At 45.4% G+C, this 16,360-nt stretch overlaps 1 protein-coding gene across 1 annotated transcript in view; it reads right to left on the minus strand.

Moving 5' to 3' along the window:
• Positions 1–154: 154 nt before the first annotated feature.
• lrp5 (low density lipoprotein receptor-related protein 5) overlaps positions 155–16,360 on the minus strand; it is a 37,478-nt gene continuing 21,272 nt past the window's right edge. Inside the window, exons 13-29 of the mRNA XM_079743544.1 lie at positions 15,507–15,660; positions 15,256–15,391; positions 14,902–15,146; positions 13,066–13,250; positions 12,768–12,916; positions 12,299–12,476; positions 11,426–11,622; positions 10,389–10,597; positions 9,820–10,010; positions 9,026–9,235; positions 8,432–8,557; positions 7,822–8,058; positions 7,123–7,233; positions 6,271–6,498; positions 5,719–5,864; positions 5,212–5,309; positions 155–4,030 (exon numbers count right to left, since the gene is read on the minus strand). Of these exons, the coding sequence (XP_079599670.1) occupies positions 3,679–4,030; positions 5,212–5,309; positions 5,719–5,864; positions 6,271–6,498; positions 7,123–7,233; positions 7,822–8,058; positions 8,432–8,557; positions 9,026–9,235; positions 9,820–10,010; positions 10,389–10,597; positions 11,426–11,622; positions 12,299–12,476; positions 12,768–12,916; positions 13,066–13,250; positions 14,902–15,146; positions 15,256–15,391; positions 15,507–15,660 (3,152 nt within the window). The 3' untranslated portion in view covers positions 155–3,678. The remainder of the gene's footprint in view (positions 4,031–5,211; positions 5,310–5,718; positions 5,865–6,270; positions 6,499–7,122; positions 7,234–7,821; positions 8,059–8,431; positions 8,558–9,025; positions 9,236–9,819; positions 10,011–10,388; positions 10,598–11,425; positions 11,623–12,298; positions 12,477–12,767; positions 12,917–13,065; positions 13,251–14,901; positions 15,147–15,255; positions 15,392–15,506; positions 15,661–16,360) is intronic.

Consider the following 16,360-nt stretch of genomic DNA (forward strand, 5'->3'; position numbering starts at 1 on the left):
GAACTAGGGAACCCTAACTAACAGAACTGTGTGTGGATATGCCCAGTGGCCATTCTACTAAAACAGTAAACATTCAGACTCTTAAACAGTCTGACTGTTCTGTAAACTAACCATCCAGTCAATAAAAAAAGTCAACAAAACACATTCTTTAAAATATAACCTTTATTATACAAAAATGCTTATGATAAAAAAATCTCAACAATGACAAGATTTGTTCGAGGAACATAGTTTTACTGGCACAGTGGTTTGAGGAAAATGCTTATAGATCTAAAAGAGTTGGGCTGCCATGATTGCTATTCTAATTAAATGTTACCTATAGCACAAGTAAATTCCAGCTAATTAGCAGCAACAACCTGGTTACTGAAAACCCCAAAGCTCCCTTCACTTCACACCCAAAAGCAAGACAACTTTTGAAACACACTACAGGGTTTAGGTTTGGAGAAGGAGTCACAGAAAAAAAACATACCAAAGGTGACAAGCAGGACAAATGTGATGCATAAAGATCTCTTGGAAAAGATCTCTTTGAATGGTTTTGGTAGCTCCTGTTTAATCTTTAATCTGTGTTGGGTCAAGATTTGGAGGTGTGTGGATACAACGACCAAAAAGAAAATACTCAAAAGAACAAAATACAGATTCATAATTTGGAAATAGTTGTCTCTTTCCAAGATATGCAACTATGCCAAATATGCAAACCAAGAACCAGCTAACATGATGACATATACAATTACAAAAAACTTTAGAATAGAAACAAATGCACAATAGAAATATAATCTACAATAGATTTATTTTACTGCAAATGTAAAATGTATATTCATGCTCTGATCATATATTGTATGTGGTAATTGCGGAAAACATCCTGTTTTAAAATAATAGTTGTAACCTTTTTGGACTTTGACACCAGAACACTATTAAATACTATTGAGCTCAATGTTGCTTTTACATATTATACTGATAATGCTTATACAATTATAATGAAGACCACATGACAACATATTTCTGCATCTTCTACAATAGGATGCACCTTTTTGTTTGAAAACTTGCTATAAGAACACAAACTTTATCCAATAAGAACTAAATACAATTTGCCCCACCGATGTTGGCTCTTTCTAAATCAGAATTCACCAACTGTTGTTTTGCCCACTACTAGTGAATGTGAGCTGGAATTAGCACATTGTAACACAGATTAGTGTTATCCTACCGATGATGTGTTGCAATAGTATATAACAGTCAAAAAATAAAAAGTTTCCCTGTTCATCCATCTTGAGTTTTTAAGTGCCATGATTGTTTTTATCTTTCATCTTGTCTTATAACAGTTGCAGGGATGACATGCTATGCATTTGATAAGTGCCGGATGAACATTCTGAGCAAGTCTTCAAAGTGGTTGGAATCTGGTTGGATACATGCTGGCAACCGTGGATCAGCTGGTGTCTGCTAACATCGCTTATTTAGCTGGTGACATCCTCCACCATGACTTAATCAGCTGGTGACATCCTCCACCATGACTTATTCAGCTGGTGACATCATCCAACATGGCTCCGTAGACTGGAGACATCATGCAACATCGCCAAGTCAGCTGGTGACATCATATAACTTCGTTTTACCAGCTGTTGTCCTCTGACATCAATCAACTCACACCTATTGACGCCCACAACATACAATGGACGTTTTATGGAGGTTACTAAAAGGCTGAATGCTTTAGAATGACGTTATCCGAAGCCCTCTACATTTGGAGAGCGACCCAAATTAAGCATTTTTAACTTGAAATTGAATATTTAAATAAAAACGTACATATATGTCACAACGTACACACAAATATAATTTTGCATTGTCAAAAATTACTATGTGATTATTAAGGTTATTTTTTATGAACCATTAAATAGATTTAAGATCTATTATCAGAATGAAAGTTTAAATTTGGACACTTCTGTATTGTATAAATGAATAATACATAATATATAGTATGTACACACTAGCAGCCAACATACTTAAACAGAACAATGTGACCTGTGGCGATGGGAACAGGTTCTAATTCACAATACAAATTGCTAACTACCTAATTACAGTTATGTACAAACATTACATTTCATTTGGTATTGTTTTGTCATGTAGTAGGGTTAATTACCAAATAATTTTATATGTACATATCTGGTGAAACACACATTATCGCATTCGCAATGTCTTTTGTTGAAATTGGCACGAAGGGACGTCACTTTTCAAAGTCCCATCGCTGGCTCTCATCCAAGCCCATCCCAGACAGTAGTAGGGTGATGAAGCTTACAGATGTGTTTGTGCGCTGCTGTCACAGTGGTTTGATTTGAGAACTTTGATGCTTCCTCTTTCCTTTTCTTCTACACTTTCAACACATGCCAACCAAGCTGATTGAAAGTTGTTATTTTTTTCAAATTTCTCATCAATTAAAATTCAAGGGACATATACATGTAAAATGTGAATATATTGAAGTTGAAGTACACAGAAGGTTTCACCCATTTAGCTTGTGACGATCTCACCCATCAAACACTCTTCCATAGGCCACGGCGGCCCACTGCCCTGACCCAGCACGGTGATACTTCTGTCCCCTACAACACTCACCGTCCGGACCCCATTCAACCACCGACATCTTCATTTATCTATCCTAATATCTACTGAGATATCTTCAATATGTGTTGATATGGATATATTGTACATAGTTCTCTGCACCACGTCACCCCCACGTTGGGAGGATGAAAGAAAGGTAGGCAGAGAAGCTACTAGGCCTGAACGATTTGGGGAAATAATCTAATTCCATTCTTTAGTATGACCAACACAACATTGGAAGCAGTCAACATGAAAACTGCTCTTTTCTTTAGGCCATGCCGATGTGTTGAGATTCATTTATATTATAAACTTCTTTATTTAACTATTGAATTGTAAAATAAAAATACAAATAATTGAATCATACTGATTTCCATCTGTCAGTAACGGTAACAAATCACCTTTTATTTTTCTTAAATCGCAGCCTTTGCGATTTGGATACCGTGTTCTATTACATCACGATTTCGATTTGAATTCGATTAATCGTTCAGCCCTAGAAGCTACAGAGATAAACTGAGGTGGAGAAGGGGGCAGATGAGATAAAGTGGGTGGAGAAATGGGTGATGATAGGAAGGGAGGCTGAGAAGGTGGACGATGAGAGAGAGTGGGCGGAGAAGCTGGGGGATGGAATGCTAGGAAGAGGTCCCCAGGTCAACCCAAATGTCAAGCAGCGTTCAGCATCAGAGTGGTGCTGCTGATGACCTCTGATTACCCGTCCTCTGGGAGATAAGGATGCCAGGATTTTAAACACAGTATAAATAATCCACCTGTTCTTCAGCCGACTGCCACTAGGTGAGCAGGCGTTCAGTGTCTGAGTGGAATGCCCGATTGGCCGACGTACGCCACCGTACGCATTAGCAAGGCAATTGAGCCACTGCCTGATTCCAGCAGCAGACAATCAAACCATATAATTACGAGTAAGACCCTTGATCTTCCCCCGATAGCACCCGAATCATTGTTCTATTTTCTGTACTTTCTTATAACACAATATCTCCCGGTTCTCTTTTGGTTGTGTTCCCTGCCCCAGCACCAGAAGTCCCTTTCCAACGGGTTTCCCCCATCGGCCTGGCTTGTTGTTTACCACCTCGACGTGGGCCGTAGCGCGGGTCAGGAGGAGTCGGTGCAGGGGGACGGCGGCGGCGGACAGAGGTGAAAGTAGGAGCGCTCGGTGGACGGCGAGGGCGGGCAGCTCTCCTCGGCCGACAGGTACTGCGAGAGCGGCGTGGGCGGCGGAGGGTAGGGGTCCGAGTCCGAGTTCAGGTCCATGTAGTACTTGTTGTGCTTGGAGTGGTGGCCGCCGTGGCCCACCGACACCTTCCAGCGGCTGGGCGCCCCCGAGGCGCTGCCGGGGCCCATGCTGCTGCCCGGGGGCCGCCGGGGCCCGTAGTCGCTGTCGCACACGTCCGTGCTGCAGGGGGTGGTGGGGGGGGCCCCGCCCCGCACTGCGTGGTGGTAGGGCCTGGGGGGAGGGCAGAGGGAGCAGGAGGTCAGAGCCCCGTTTGGGGAGAGCGTCGTGCCCCCTGCCAGCGCCGCCCTCGTCATACTCCGACTACCTGGTGGCTCATGTGCAGCTGGCTGGTTTGTGTGGTCTCCTTGTAACTCGTGTTATCTGTGATAACATCAATCCAATCGAATCTCACCTTATCAAGGGTCGGACCTGCTGTTGGGTTTTATTTGCAAATAAACTAGAGGAGGCAATCAGTGAGGTGGTGCACAATCAATCAATCTATGCCTGCTCAGACGCCAGATGCCATGGTTCGGTGTCTCTGTGCTCTGTGTGAAGGGTTCTGAAGCTGCAGGACTCAGTGTCTTTAAAATCGGACACTTGGTGGTACATCAAACACTATGAACACCAGGGCAGTGGGTTTTTATTTATGTAGTAAATTCTTCGGAGTGTATCTCTACTACCGTCCTACACTTGCTGCTGTGACACACACATTTCCCATCTGTGATCCTCTAGTATAAGTCTTATCTTATCTCATCTATGTCAGCAGTTAGCTACAGAACACTTGAACTTTGAGCCTATTTTTGTCTGACAATAGGGCAGGTCGTGATCGTCATCATATAGGGTTAAACATTCACTTCGAGCAGCCGTGGTTATGTGATTGCCAGGGTTACCTTACGCAGTGCTCTCCATTTTATGAAATCTGATCCTATATTAACAGGACTGCTACATCCGTCCATTACTTGTAGCTTCAGTGTGTAGGAAGCACATGCTGTGAGTGCTGTGGTGGCAGCAGTCCACCTATACTAATGCGGTCTATTTGCACTGGGCCTTGTATCAAAAAAGGGACCGGGAGGGCTGGCAGAACAGGTTTCAAAACAAAAACAACAGAGTAGTCCCCATGGCCACAGGCACATTGTTACAGGGTGGTGGGGAAATCAGTTGAGGCCGGCTTTCAAAAGCAGCTTGTACACAAATATGTGAAAATGCTGGAGTCATAATCAAGTTATACAGATTTAAAGATTGTAATATCTATTTATTGTCAACATTTATGAGTTTGCTGCCCTCTAAAGGGTCAATAAATATCTTGTATAAAACTCATCCATGGGATTGATCATGACTGAGACTTTTGGAACGTTGCCACGTACCAAGGTCCAACCTCACGTTCCAATGACGTGTGTCAGCTAGTGTGTTACCTGTATGATCTGGTAGTTGACGGGCTATTAGAAGAGTAGAAGACCTCTGCATTGTAGAGGGATCGGTCAGTGGCAGGGGAGGGCGGAGGGTTTAGAATCTGTGCACAGAAAGAAAAATGCAAAATGGAATCAATTTACAGATCTGAAGCATCAATGTACTGTTTATTACATGTGTGTAAATAGCCAAATACATTTATTATAATTGATGGTAGCAATTGAATCACAAAAATATTCATGAATTAATCATGAATTGAAAATGACAATAATTGCAACTTCTGGACAAAGATCATCTGGAGAATGGCTTTGTATTTTGCATGTGTGCGTGTTTGTTTTTGTGTGTGTTTGTGTGTGTGTGTGTGTGCGCTTTTGTTTGTGTGTGCACGCATGTGTGTTCCCGCACTCGTGTGCATGTGTTTGTGCGTGTGCGTGCGTGTGTGTGCGTGCGTGCGTGCGTGCGTGTGTGCGTGCGTGTGTGTGTGTGTGTGTGTGTGTGGCTGCAATGCCTACCTGAGGGTAGAAGGCTCCCTTGGTGGAGGAGGCGCTGCTGGAGGAGGCACCGGTCACGTGGTTCCTGTCGTAGAGTGGGGCGCCGCTGCTGCTGCTGCTGCCCATCAGGCTGACCGAGCTCATGATGGACTTGCCACAGGCCATACCTGCACACACACAGACACCAAGGACACCTGGTTAGAGAGATATCAGCCCCCCATCAGCCCGAATGATAGTCTAAAATGAGTCCGCACACACACATGCTTGCTGCTTTCCTGCCTTTTTTTTTGTCGCCTTGGCGGAGCATTCTGCAGAGCGCCCTGGTCGCCCGGGTCTCAAACAATTGCAGTGCAGTGAGCCCCTCTGTGATTAAAGCTCACCTCCAGTAGAGCAACTTTAAACGAAGACCAAGCAGTAAACAAACAAAGTGTTCAGCAAAAGGGCGACTAAAGCATACTCGACTGCCCTGTAACAATCGGACGTCCGGCCAACGCCAAACGTTGTTCCCCTGCATCTGTCTGACGGAGTCTAGCCTTTAGCTGGCCGACGCGGGGCCCCCCGGGGGCCACATACCTTGGAAGGTGCCGTGCTGCGACGTGCTGGGGTCGATGAAGTCGAGCGGCACGTGGGGCGTGCCGCTGATGTACTCGTGGGGGAAGGGGCCCGCGGTGCCCTTGTAGCGGCGGCACACCAGGCGCTGGCACACGAAGTACACCACGATCACAAACACCAGCAGGATGAAGGCCATGAACAGCCCGATGGTGGAGGAGCTGGAGGGCAGGTCGCTGGACAGAGGGGGGTCTGCTCACGGGGAGGGGACAGGGGACATTGTGGAATCAGGGTCAATGGGAACGGAGGCCTGTTTGTGTGCCCTAGGGACCAGACAGGACAGACCGCACGAGACAGGCAGCACCGGACACACATGTAGACAGGGCCGAATCAACAGACAGACATGTAGGACCGGACAGACCGAAAAAAAGACAGCACCGAACAGAAGGACGGACAGAAGAAGACATTAAGATGGACTGGACTAGGCACGCAGACAGACAGGCAGACAGACATATCTTTATTCATCCCTGAGGGGGAATTGTTCAGTTCCAGCAGTTTGGCTCATACAATACCACTGCACAGTGTCAAGTGTGCAGTGGTAAGATAAATATATACCTGTACAGGTCAAATATACAATTCAATTGTTTTCAGGCGGGGGCATAAATATGCAACGCATGAAAGAGTCCAATTGATAATATATCAATGGCTGTAGTTTGATGGATTCATTAAAATAATTTCTTGTTAATTAAGTGTTCTGGACTAAATTGGGGACCTGTATGAAGTTTAACACAAGGCCAGTTTAACCAATAAGATGCAGTACCTAATGTCTCGAGGGCATTTTTTGTGATTTCACTGCATATATATATATATACATACCACAGCCAAGCTCATCTGAGCTATCCGTGCAGTCAGAGTTTTGATCACACTGCTGCTTCTTGGTGATGCACTGGTTGTCCCCACAACGGAACTGGTTGAGAGAACATATAACTGGAAGGAGAGAAGGCAGGGCAGTGGGTAAGAGTTGGTTCAGTGTCTGTGGATAATGATAATGTGTAAACATCATTCTCCATCTGCCAAACCCGAGCAAATCACAGAGAAACTGTCTGTGTGCAAAGCAGGGGGTCAGGACACATAAGGGTCAAGTAAAACATTGTTGTCTGGACCGGGTGTTGAAGGGTCCTAATGCAAGGCCATGAATGGAGATGGGAATGTGAATCTTTACATTGCTTGCCTATCCAAGAGTAGTGCCCAGCCATTCAAGTCCAAACAGTGTGTAGAAAAAGACAACTTTGAACTTAACTGAATAATGTACATTACGCCCTACCAGCGCTGGAATGATCCATCATTTGATTCCGAAATGTTACACTGTCAGTACAGCGCTGGTTCTAATTCAACTGATGCTACTTAACATTTAAAGTGTGCACAAAAACAGACGGACAGAATGTTTTTTAAAACCTGTCCTAACCCACTTGATTCAACTGCTGCACACTTCCTTCATTTGATTGTGGATGAAGTGGGAGTTGTGGCCTGTGTGTGCGTGCTTTTTTGTGTGCGTGTGTGCGTGTGTGAGCCTACCATCACAGTCGAGCTCGTCCGAGTGGTCGGTGCAGTCGGGCTCCCCGTTGCAGCGCAGCGGGCCGTCCACGCAGCCGCCCTTGTCACACTGGAACTGGGACGGGAGGCACACCGGGCAGCCCTCCTCGTCGCTGTTGTCGTCGCACTCGGCGAAGCTGTCGCAGCGCCACGCCTTGGGGATGCAGTCGATGTCCCCCGTGGAGCAGGTGAACTGCTCCGTGGAGCAGGTGGGGGGCTCTGGAGGGGGTGGGGGGCAGAGTGAGACACAAAGGCAGACGCATTGGAACCCGAGGTGGGAAAGTGCTGTTGTGCGTATTTGTGCCTTGGTTTGCATTGTTTCTGTTTATGTCTCTATCCTCTGCTGCTCTGTCACACATTTCCCTTACAGGATATCTTACAAATTATGAATATTAACATTGATTTCAGCTTCTTTTAACAAATAGGTGTCTTAAGCAACATTGTGATTCGTTAACCGGCAACTGGGTCATTTTTCTGCTAAAAAAAGTCGTTTTTGTTTGATAAAAATAAAGAAAGTCTTTAATCTATTGAACGGCAGAGGTTGAATGGCAGCTGGGGGACCCTTTAGACAGCGGGCGTCCTGATTGGTTACCTCCACAGTGGAGCAGGTCCTGCAGGAGCACCAGGTGCACGGGACAGGAGCAGCGCGGCGTCCCGTCACCCTTGGCGATGCAGATGTGAGAGCAGCCACCGTTGTCGCGGGAACATGGATGTGATGCTGGGAAGAGAGGAAAAAACACATTCGCCGTTGTTGTTAGTCACTAGGAAAGCAAAACTGAGGTGTCAATAACATTGGCACTATATGCTCCTTGTGTGAAAGCTAGGATTGTGTATTTTTTTGTTCTTTTTTCAGTCCTAACCATTGAGGGGATGAGAGAACCTCTGGCCCCAGCCCAGAAACACTCAAAATCGACCTTATTAACTGGCTTGTGACGGGTTGGTTTAAATGGGACACTGATCAAAACAAGTGTTGTTTCATGACATGTATCACATTCGGAGAACTCTTCCAGGATCACACTTGTACATCATTAGAGCTGCCATCTTCAGTTGGTAACTATGTGTAATCATATCAGCCAAAGTAACCTCGTGGTTACTTTGCGCAAAGCTAAACCTACCCTCACACATGGGAAGCCAACACCGAGGTGAATAGAAGTGGCTGAGGTAATGTCTGAGTATTGCTCCCTACCGAACTCCAGCGGGTCCATCTCCTCCACGGCGTGGATGGAGGTCAGGTAGGAGATGCGGCCCTGGATGCGGGTGCGCTTGTCTCCGCTCACTTTGTCCACCCTCTCGATCATCTGCTGCTGGCGGTCGATCCAGTACAGGTGGTCCCCCAGGATGCTGAGGCCCATGGGCTGCAGGATGTTGGAGTCCTGCAGGACGACCCGGTTGGCTCCTGGCAGGGACAGCGAGAGGGAGACACAGGTGGTATAGGAAACTGTGTGCACTGAAAATCAACACATTCTGTATTTTGAACTTAGCGGTGAATGTAAACGGCAAATGTTTCAATTTAATGAAGGCAGACCATACACCTCACTGTGTCATTGATTTCATTTCATTTTTTCTGAAGCTAGAAGTGGATACCTAAAGGTACATTGACACTGAGAGTATAAAATGGGTTCTGCAGTCCAACTCCCCAGTATAGGAGGGTTGCCTCCGCCAGGTCGAGGACACTGAACGAACACGAGGGCCAGACGAGCCGACCAAAACGTTATATTGTGACAATAAGAGTGCAATTATTATAGTTTGACAATAAAAATAAACTATGAATCCTACACTATAAGTTGATCAGCGTTTGGATTCATAAGCAATTTATTATTTTTATTTGCAAATGTAACACTTGTCTCTCAACTTTTCATATTTAATGTATATTACTTATAATTTCTGAATCTATATTTTTTAACTATATTCTATCCTCAATGTAAAAAAGGCATAAAGTTCAGCACATGAACCAACACTGAGGCGGAGGGAGGCGTTTACCCGTGAGGTCGCTGCTCTCGATGCGTTTGAGGTCGGCGTCCACCCAGAACAGCTTGGCCAGCTTGTTGTCCAGAGCCAGCGCCACGGGCCGGATCAGCCCCGTGGTGAACAGGGACTCCCTCTCCGTGCCGTCCAGGCTGGCCCCCTCGATCTTGGCCGAGCGCTCCTGCACCGTGGTGAAGTACATGTACCTACCAACAGAGGGAGTGTCACCGGGGAACACACAGCATGGTAGATGGTGGTGTTGATTGTGGCTGGTATTGCAGTTGTTCGTGCTCACGACTATGTCAAAGGCTTTCCAATTTTCCTACGTGTTCTGTTTTGCAAAAAACTAACAAAACACAAGAGCGTCCGGACTGTTTTCAGAAAGGTTGTGTCCGACATCAAATTCAATCCTATACGAAGCGAGCAGAAAAAAATAAACCGTGGCAATACATTCGTGCTCTGTTTGCTTTGCTCCATTGAAACAACAGGATCCTATATCTTTCTTGGGGTCCCTCTCCAAACACGGGCCGACTCTCTCCGTGCTTTGTGCTCAGCCAGCCGTGCGCTCCGGGACCACCGCTCACCCTTTCTCGGCGTTGACCACGATGGCGCGGGGCTTGTCCGTGTGGTCCTTGAGGACCACGCCCACGGCGTGCCCGTCCATGCGCTGGGCGTTGATGGTGTTGGAGCTCTCGCAGGTCCAGTACACGTGGCGGCTGTACGCGTCCAGGCTCAGGTCGTGAGGCTGCTTCTCGGCAGGCTGGGCCGCCCCCCCGCCCACCACCGTGGCCGCCTGCAGGGACGGGAGACAAGAGGGAGTTAGGCATCACAGTATGTATATATACTGTATATATATACACAGGTATCATATTATATATATACTGTGTATATATACACAGGTATCATATTATATATATACTGTATATATATACACAGGTATCATATTATATATATACACAGGTATCATATTATATATATACTGTATATATATACACACGTATCACGTTATATATACTGTATATATATATATACTGTATATATATACACACGTATCACGTTATATATACTGTATATATATATATACTGTATATATACACGTATCACGTTATATATACTTTACACACACACGTATCACGTTATATAAATACTGTATATACACACATATCACATTATATATACTGTATATATATACACATGTATCACGTTATATATACTGTATATATATATATACACACGTATCACGTTATATATATACTGTATATATACACGCATTACGTTATATATTGTATATATATATATACACACGTATCACGTTTTCGGAGCACTATCTGAATCAATGTTGTGCTTCATATATTCATCATCCCTGTTTAGTAGAGTTTCAGAGATCTGAAGTCGTAGAAAACTATTTAGCTGCATGATTGGCCATTATCTCTGCTCCCACTCAAACCTAGTGATGGCAGCAAATAGAAGAATAGCCTTTGACCAGCATTCTCCCAGGTGCTATGTGGAGCTCTGAATGATCGACTGTATGTAAGTCTGTTGTCATTGAGAGAGCAGGAGCGTAGAGCACGTCTAGAGCCGCCTGTAGCTTATAGCCCCCACTCCCTCCAGCGGTCAGTACCATGGTGCCGTCGTCGCGGGCCCGTCGGATGTTCTGCCGTCCGTCCAGCCAGTACACCATTCTGTCCAGCGGGTCGTAGCTCACGGCGCGGATGTTCTTCAGCACGTGGATGGGCAGGATGATGTCCGGGCTCTGCTCCCCCAGGACCATGCGGCTGATGCTCGACTTCTGGCTGAACAGCAGGAAGCTGGAGGGGGCTGCGGAGAGGGAGAGGAATCCACAACAATGCATTGTAAAAGACCCTCGAGTCAATCTGCTATACAACTAAAGCTGATTAATCAGCCAATCGCTCAATCTGTTGGTTTAATTTGATTATTGTGCATCGGTTCCCTGTCTGTTCCAAATTAGACAATACAACATTTGATTCTGAGGTCCCAATCCAATTAGATATGCCAGACCTATGCACTTAGAGCCTGTGTCCTATGAAAATGCTTTGAAAATGTAACAATCCGAGGGTAGACTTTTCCTCATTGGGTATAATGGATTGTTGCAAGCACACAACCGATCTTAGCAAATCTACCTAAATAAAATATGAACCATATTCAATCGGCAACATTGACCCATTACTTGTTGTTCGTAGTTAGCCGACCCTTAAGCCAATTCACCTTCTTTTTAACAATAGTTACTTGGTACCTCTCATTATTTGCTAATGCGTTATCAAAATAATATGCTTGTGTAACATAGATTAATAGCACTTTTCTGAAAAATGATATACAATTCCATTGTGAGTGATTTAATATTCCCAGACCCTGATGTCCCTTATTATCCGAACCAGCTACGACCAGATTTCTCCTATGGATCTGCCTCTCCCAGATGCCTCCAGGAGGCGCCTCTTTAAGCCTGTTAACAGGGGCTGTGACCAGGGCGACCTACAGCTGCAGTTGTGCCTGTCAGAGTCCAGGGTGTAGTGCGAGGCACAGCGGCACTGGGCGCCGGCGGGCGTGGCCAGGCACAGATGGGTGCAGTCTCCATTGTTGAGGGAGCAGTCGTTGGCTCCGTCCTGCCTGGACGAGTGGAACACCAGGATGTCCAGCATCAACTCCAGCTGGCCCTGGGGAAGGGTATGCGATCATATGTCCTCAATACACTTCCTACGCGTCTGGAGTTATAAAACAGCCTCTTTCGTCTTGGCCTCCGGTTTACTAAAGAAAATTTTGACCTGAGTGTGCGAGAGAAGGATTCATTGCACACTGGTTAACTCATCTTCAGGCGATCGGTCTATTAATGAGCTCTCCTGTAGAAAGCTGGAGGATTTCAACTGAGCTCTAGGCCTCACCTCCCACACAGAAACCTTGAGACACACAAGGGGGGGCTAAATAATGAGCCAGAGTGGGCTCCTCACCTGCAGCACCACCGTGCGGTTGAGCCCGCTGCGCTTGTCAGCTCGCTCAATGCTTCGCAGGTTGAAATCGGTCCAGTAGATGAAGTCCCGATACTGGGTCAGGCCGAAGGGCTGAGGGAGTTCATCCACTACGATCTCCCTCTGAAGACCTGCAGGAGAACCAGAGTCATCAGACTAATAGACATGCTGGAACATGGACATGGAAATCAAAACCCTTCGAAAGAAGAACAGCGCATGTGAGAGTGTGTGAGTGTGTGTGTCTGAGAGAGTTTGTGTGTAAGTGTGAGTGTGTCAATACCCTGCATGTTGGTGCTCTCGATCATGCATGTGTCCAGGTCGGTCCAGTACAGCCGGTGGTCCAGGTAATCGATGGTGAGTCCATTGGCCCGGCCCACTTTATCCACCAGGGTCCCGATGACGCTGCCGTCCATGTAGGCCCTGGCGATCCGCGGCCGACCGCCCCACTCTGTCCAATACATGTACCTAGAGGGAGGAGGAACTGGTTACTAACTGGTTCCTTGCTTTCTTTCGTTTTGACCAAGACTCTTGAGCATTAATACGTTTCATTTTGTTTTGATTCCAAAATTTATTAGACATGATAAGCAATGAGATTACTCTGTGAGTGTATATGGTGACTTTACTGTCTGTGTGTGTGTGTGGGTGTGTGTGTGTGTGTGTGTGTGTGTGTGTGTGTGTGTGTGTGTGTGTGTGTGTGTGTATGTTTGTGTCTGTGTCTGTGTGTGTGAAAAAAGGCCCCAGGGTGTATGTGTTGACAGCTCAACACAATGACATCTCCTGGAATAACTTAATGACACCTGGATGAGTTACACACAATGATTGTGGCAAATTCCCACACATGCACACAAACACACACACATACACACACACACACACACACACACACACACACACACACACACACACACACACAAACACACACACACACACACACACACACACACACACGTATACACTGTCTCAATCTGAAAACTTTTTATAATAGAGGTTGGATTGTAGTTAGTACATTACTAGGATTGCAAAAAGAAACCTGCATTCCACTCTGGTGACACAGCTACACTCTAGTTACCTTATCCTGCACTGAGAGAGTGAGCAGGCAGACAAATGAGGTCATAGCGTCATGAGGTAAGAGAATAAATGCAGGTGTGGTGCAACTACAGAGGGTGCCATTGTAACAGCTCTGTTTATACAACGTGACTTAGCTGTGAGTTACCACCCTGATGAGTACATCATTGCTATTAGTTCAACCAATAAAAATGTAGAGCCCTAAAACCAGGACACAATCTAACTAGCGACTCACAGCTGGGAGGTATGTTATCTGCCATTTATGACATGAAAATATACACCAGTCTAAATGTACAAAAAAGGTGCTGTTTGGTAGCTTATTTTTCACCAGACCTAGTTTTTTATTTTTTCAGAAAATAAGTAAATAGAGTATATCTCCACGACTGCAAGGGCTATAATATTTTATCTTGGAACCAAAGGAAATATAACACCTGTGAGTTGAGATTGTTGTGCAAGTGAAATTCTCAATGTTGATATAGTGGAGTGAATAAAGCTAGATCACTCACAGCATAAGTGGAAGATTAAAATAAAAATAAATGTCTTGTTTTAAATTGAATACCACATAGTGCAAAATCAGTTGGTAGCCCTATAGGGCCATAGCACAACATCTGAGTACCCGGGTCAATATTTGATGTGATTAAAGTGAAGTAGAGCAAAGATAGATAAATCTTAGTATAGGAAGGTTTAGGAAAAATCTCTAAATAAATCAATAATTCCAATGCGCAATTGATAATATAAATCTGATAAGACACAAAACCTCTCTAAAGTCTAAACCCTCACAGTTGCACCATACGGCCACCAGACGGCGATGAAGAACGTGTGTTCTAATCTGAGGCATATCCTCTGAAACCAACTCTTCTCTACTATAGATTGACTGTAATCACCATGTTTAGTAGCAAAATGGTGTCTATACACTGGTTTACCAATATACAATGGTTTTATGTGATCATTGACACATCCGGGTTGGATTTACGGGATGAAGAGGTTAATCCATCATGTAATGACTTTATTCATTAAATAAATTGTCCAGCACACTAAGTCATCCATTTACCCATTGGCTGGATCCAGGGCTAACGACCGCGGGCTGTCCAGTGAGCGCGGGTTCTCCAAATCCTTGCACACCAGAACCTGGCGGTACTGGCCGTCCAGCCGGGCCACCTCGATGCGGTTTGTACCGGTGTCGGCCCAGTAGATGTTGCGGCCCATCCAGTCCACGGCCATCCCTTCAGGGTAGTCCAAGCCAAACTCAATGACGTGCTCCAGAGAGCTGCCGTTCAGGTACGCTCGGCTGATCGTCTGTGGGACCGATGATCAATGGGAATCGGTTAAGGAGGATATGTAACACACAAAGTTCACATCGAGGTACACTCTGTGTGTGTTTAAAGAAGCGTAACACACAACCCACCTTAGACTGGATATCTGTCCAGTATATTCTGTTCTCGGAGACGTCAAAGTCGAGAGCCGAGGCCTCTTTGACTCCGGTCAGAGGAATGGCCACGTCGTTACTGTTGGTGCCCAGTGATATACTTCTAATACTGTCCCTGGAAAGTCACACATTCAAACACATTAAAGCAGCCGCACGCCATTTAGGGTTGACATTGATACGTACATGCGTCCACATTGTTGGATGATGAGATAGGGATGAGGTAATGGCACCTGTTTGTGAAGAGCAGGAAGGCCTCGGGCACTACGCAGGTCTGCAGGTCTGGCAGCAGCTCCAGGCCCATGGGGCAGGCACAGCGGGCCCCTTGGGCGTGCCAGAAACACAGGTGACTGCAGCCTCCGTTGTCAGCCGCACAGCCGTTAGTACCTGAACAGAACACATTTAAGTCAGGCACAATAATTCCCTTCATTTTTTACCTTTTGTTCTTTTTCTTTTTTTTTACCTCTAATTGTTCTTGTTTTAGTTTAGTTCTTTTTAGTTTTTTGGTTACCTCAACATTCAGTAAATCATAAAATGTGCTATCATGGCATCTATAGCGGTAAATTACATTTATAGACCTGGAATTATCACTGTCTGTTATATGTATTGATCCTTCATTTCAACAGCAGTTGGCACAACAAGCCGATGTTTACTTTTACTGCAGGACTAACGGTTGCTTTCGATCAAATTTGCAGTTGTATCAACAAAAACAGTTCCCCGAAACTGTTTTGTTCTTCCAATATAGAGATAGCCTACTTTTAGTTATCGAACAGGGAAAACCCAAAAACTGAACTCTCCAAAACATCGATGCATTGAATAAAACCCACTTCATAAGTGATGGCGTAACTGATGTCTTAAGTGATTGTCGTAAGTGATGCCGTAACTAATGTCGTCACTGATGAAAATGTTTGACTGGATTTTGTTGCTTAAGGGGCCTTCATTTTCCCAGACCTTGGCGGGTCATTAAGCTACGGAGGAAAAGTGTAGCAGCAGTCGCTTCACAAACAGGCGACCATGGCTGCCGCTTCAAATGTAGTAGAAAGTGAGCAACTTCATGGAAGTGACAATGTCCATCCTCCTCCTTCTC

Source organism: Pollachius pollachius (assembly GCF_949987615.1).
Source record: "Pollachius pollachius genome assembly, chromosome: 9".
Taxonomy (NCBI): domain Eukaryota; kingdom Metazoa; phylum Chordata; class Actinopteri; order Gadiformes; family Gadidae; genus Pollachius; species Pollachius pollachius.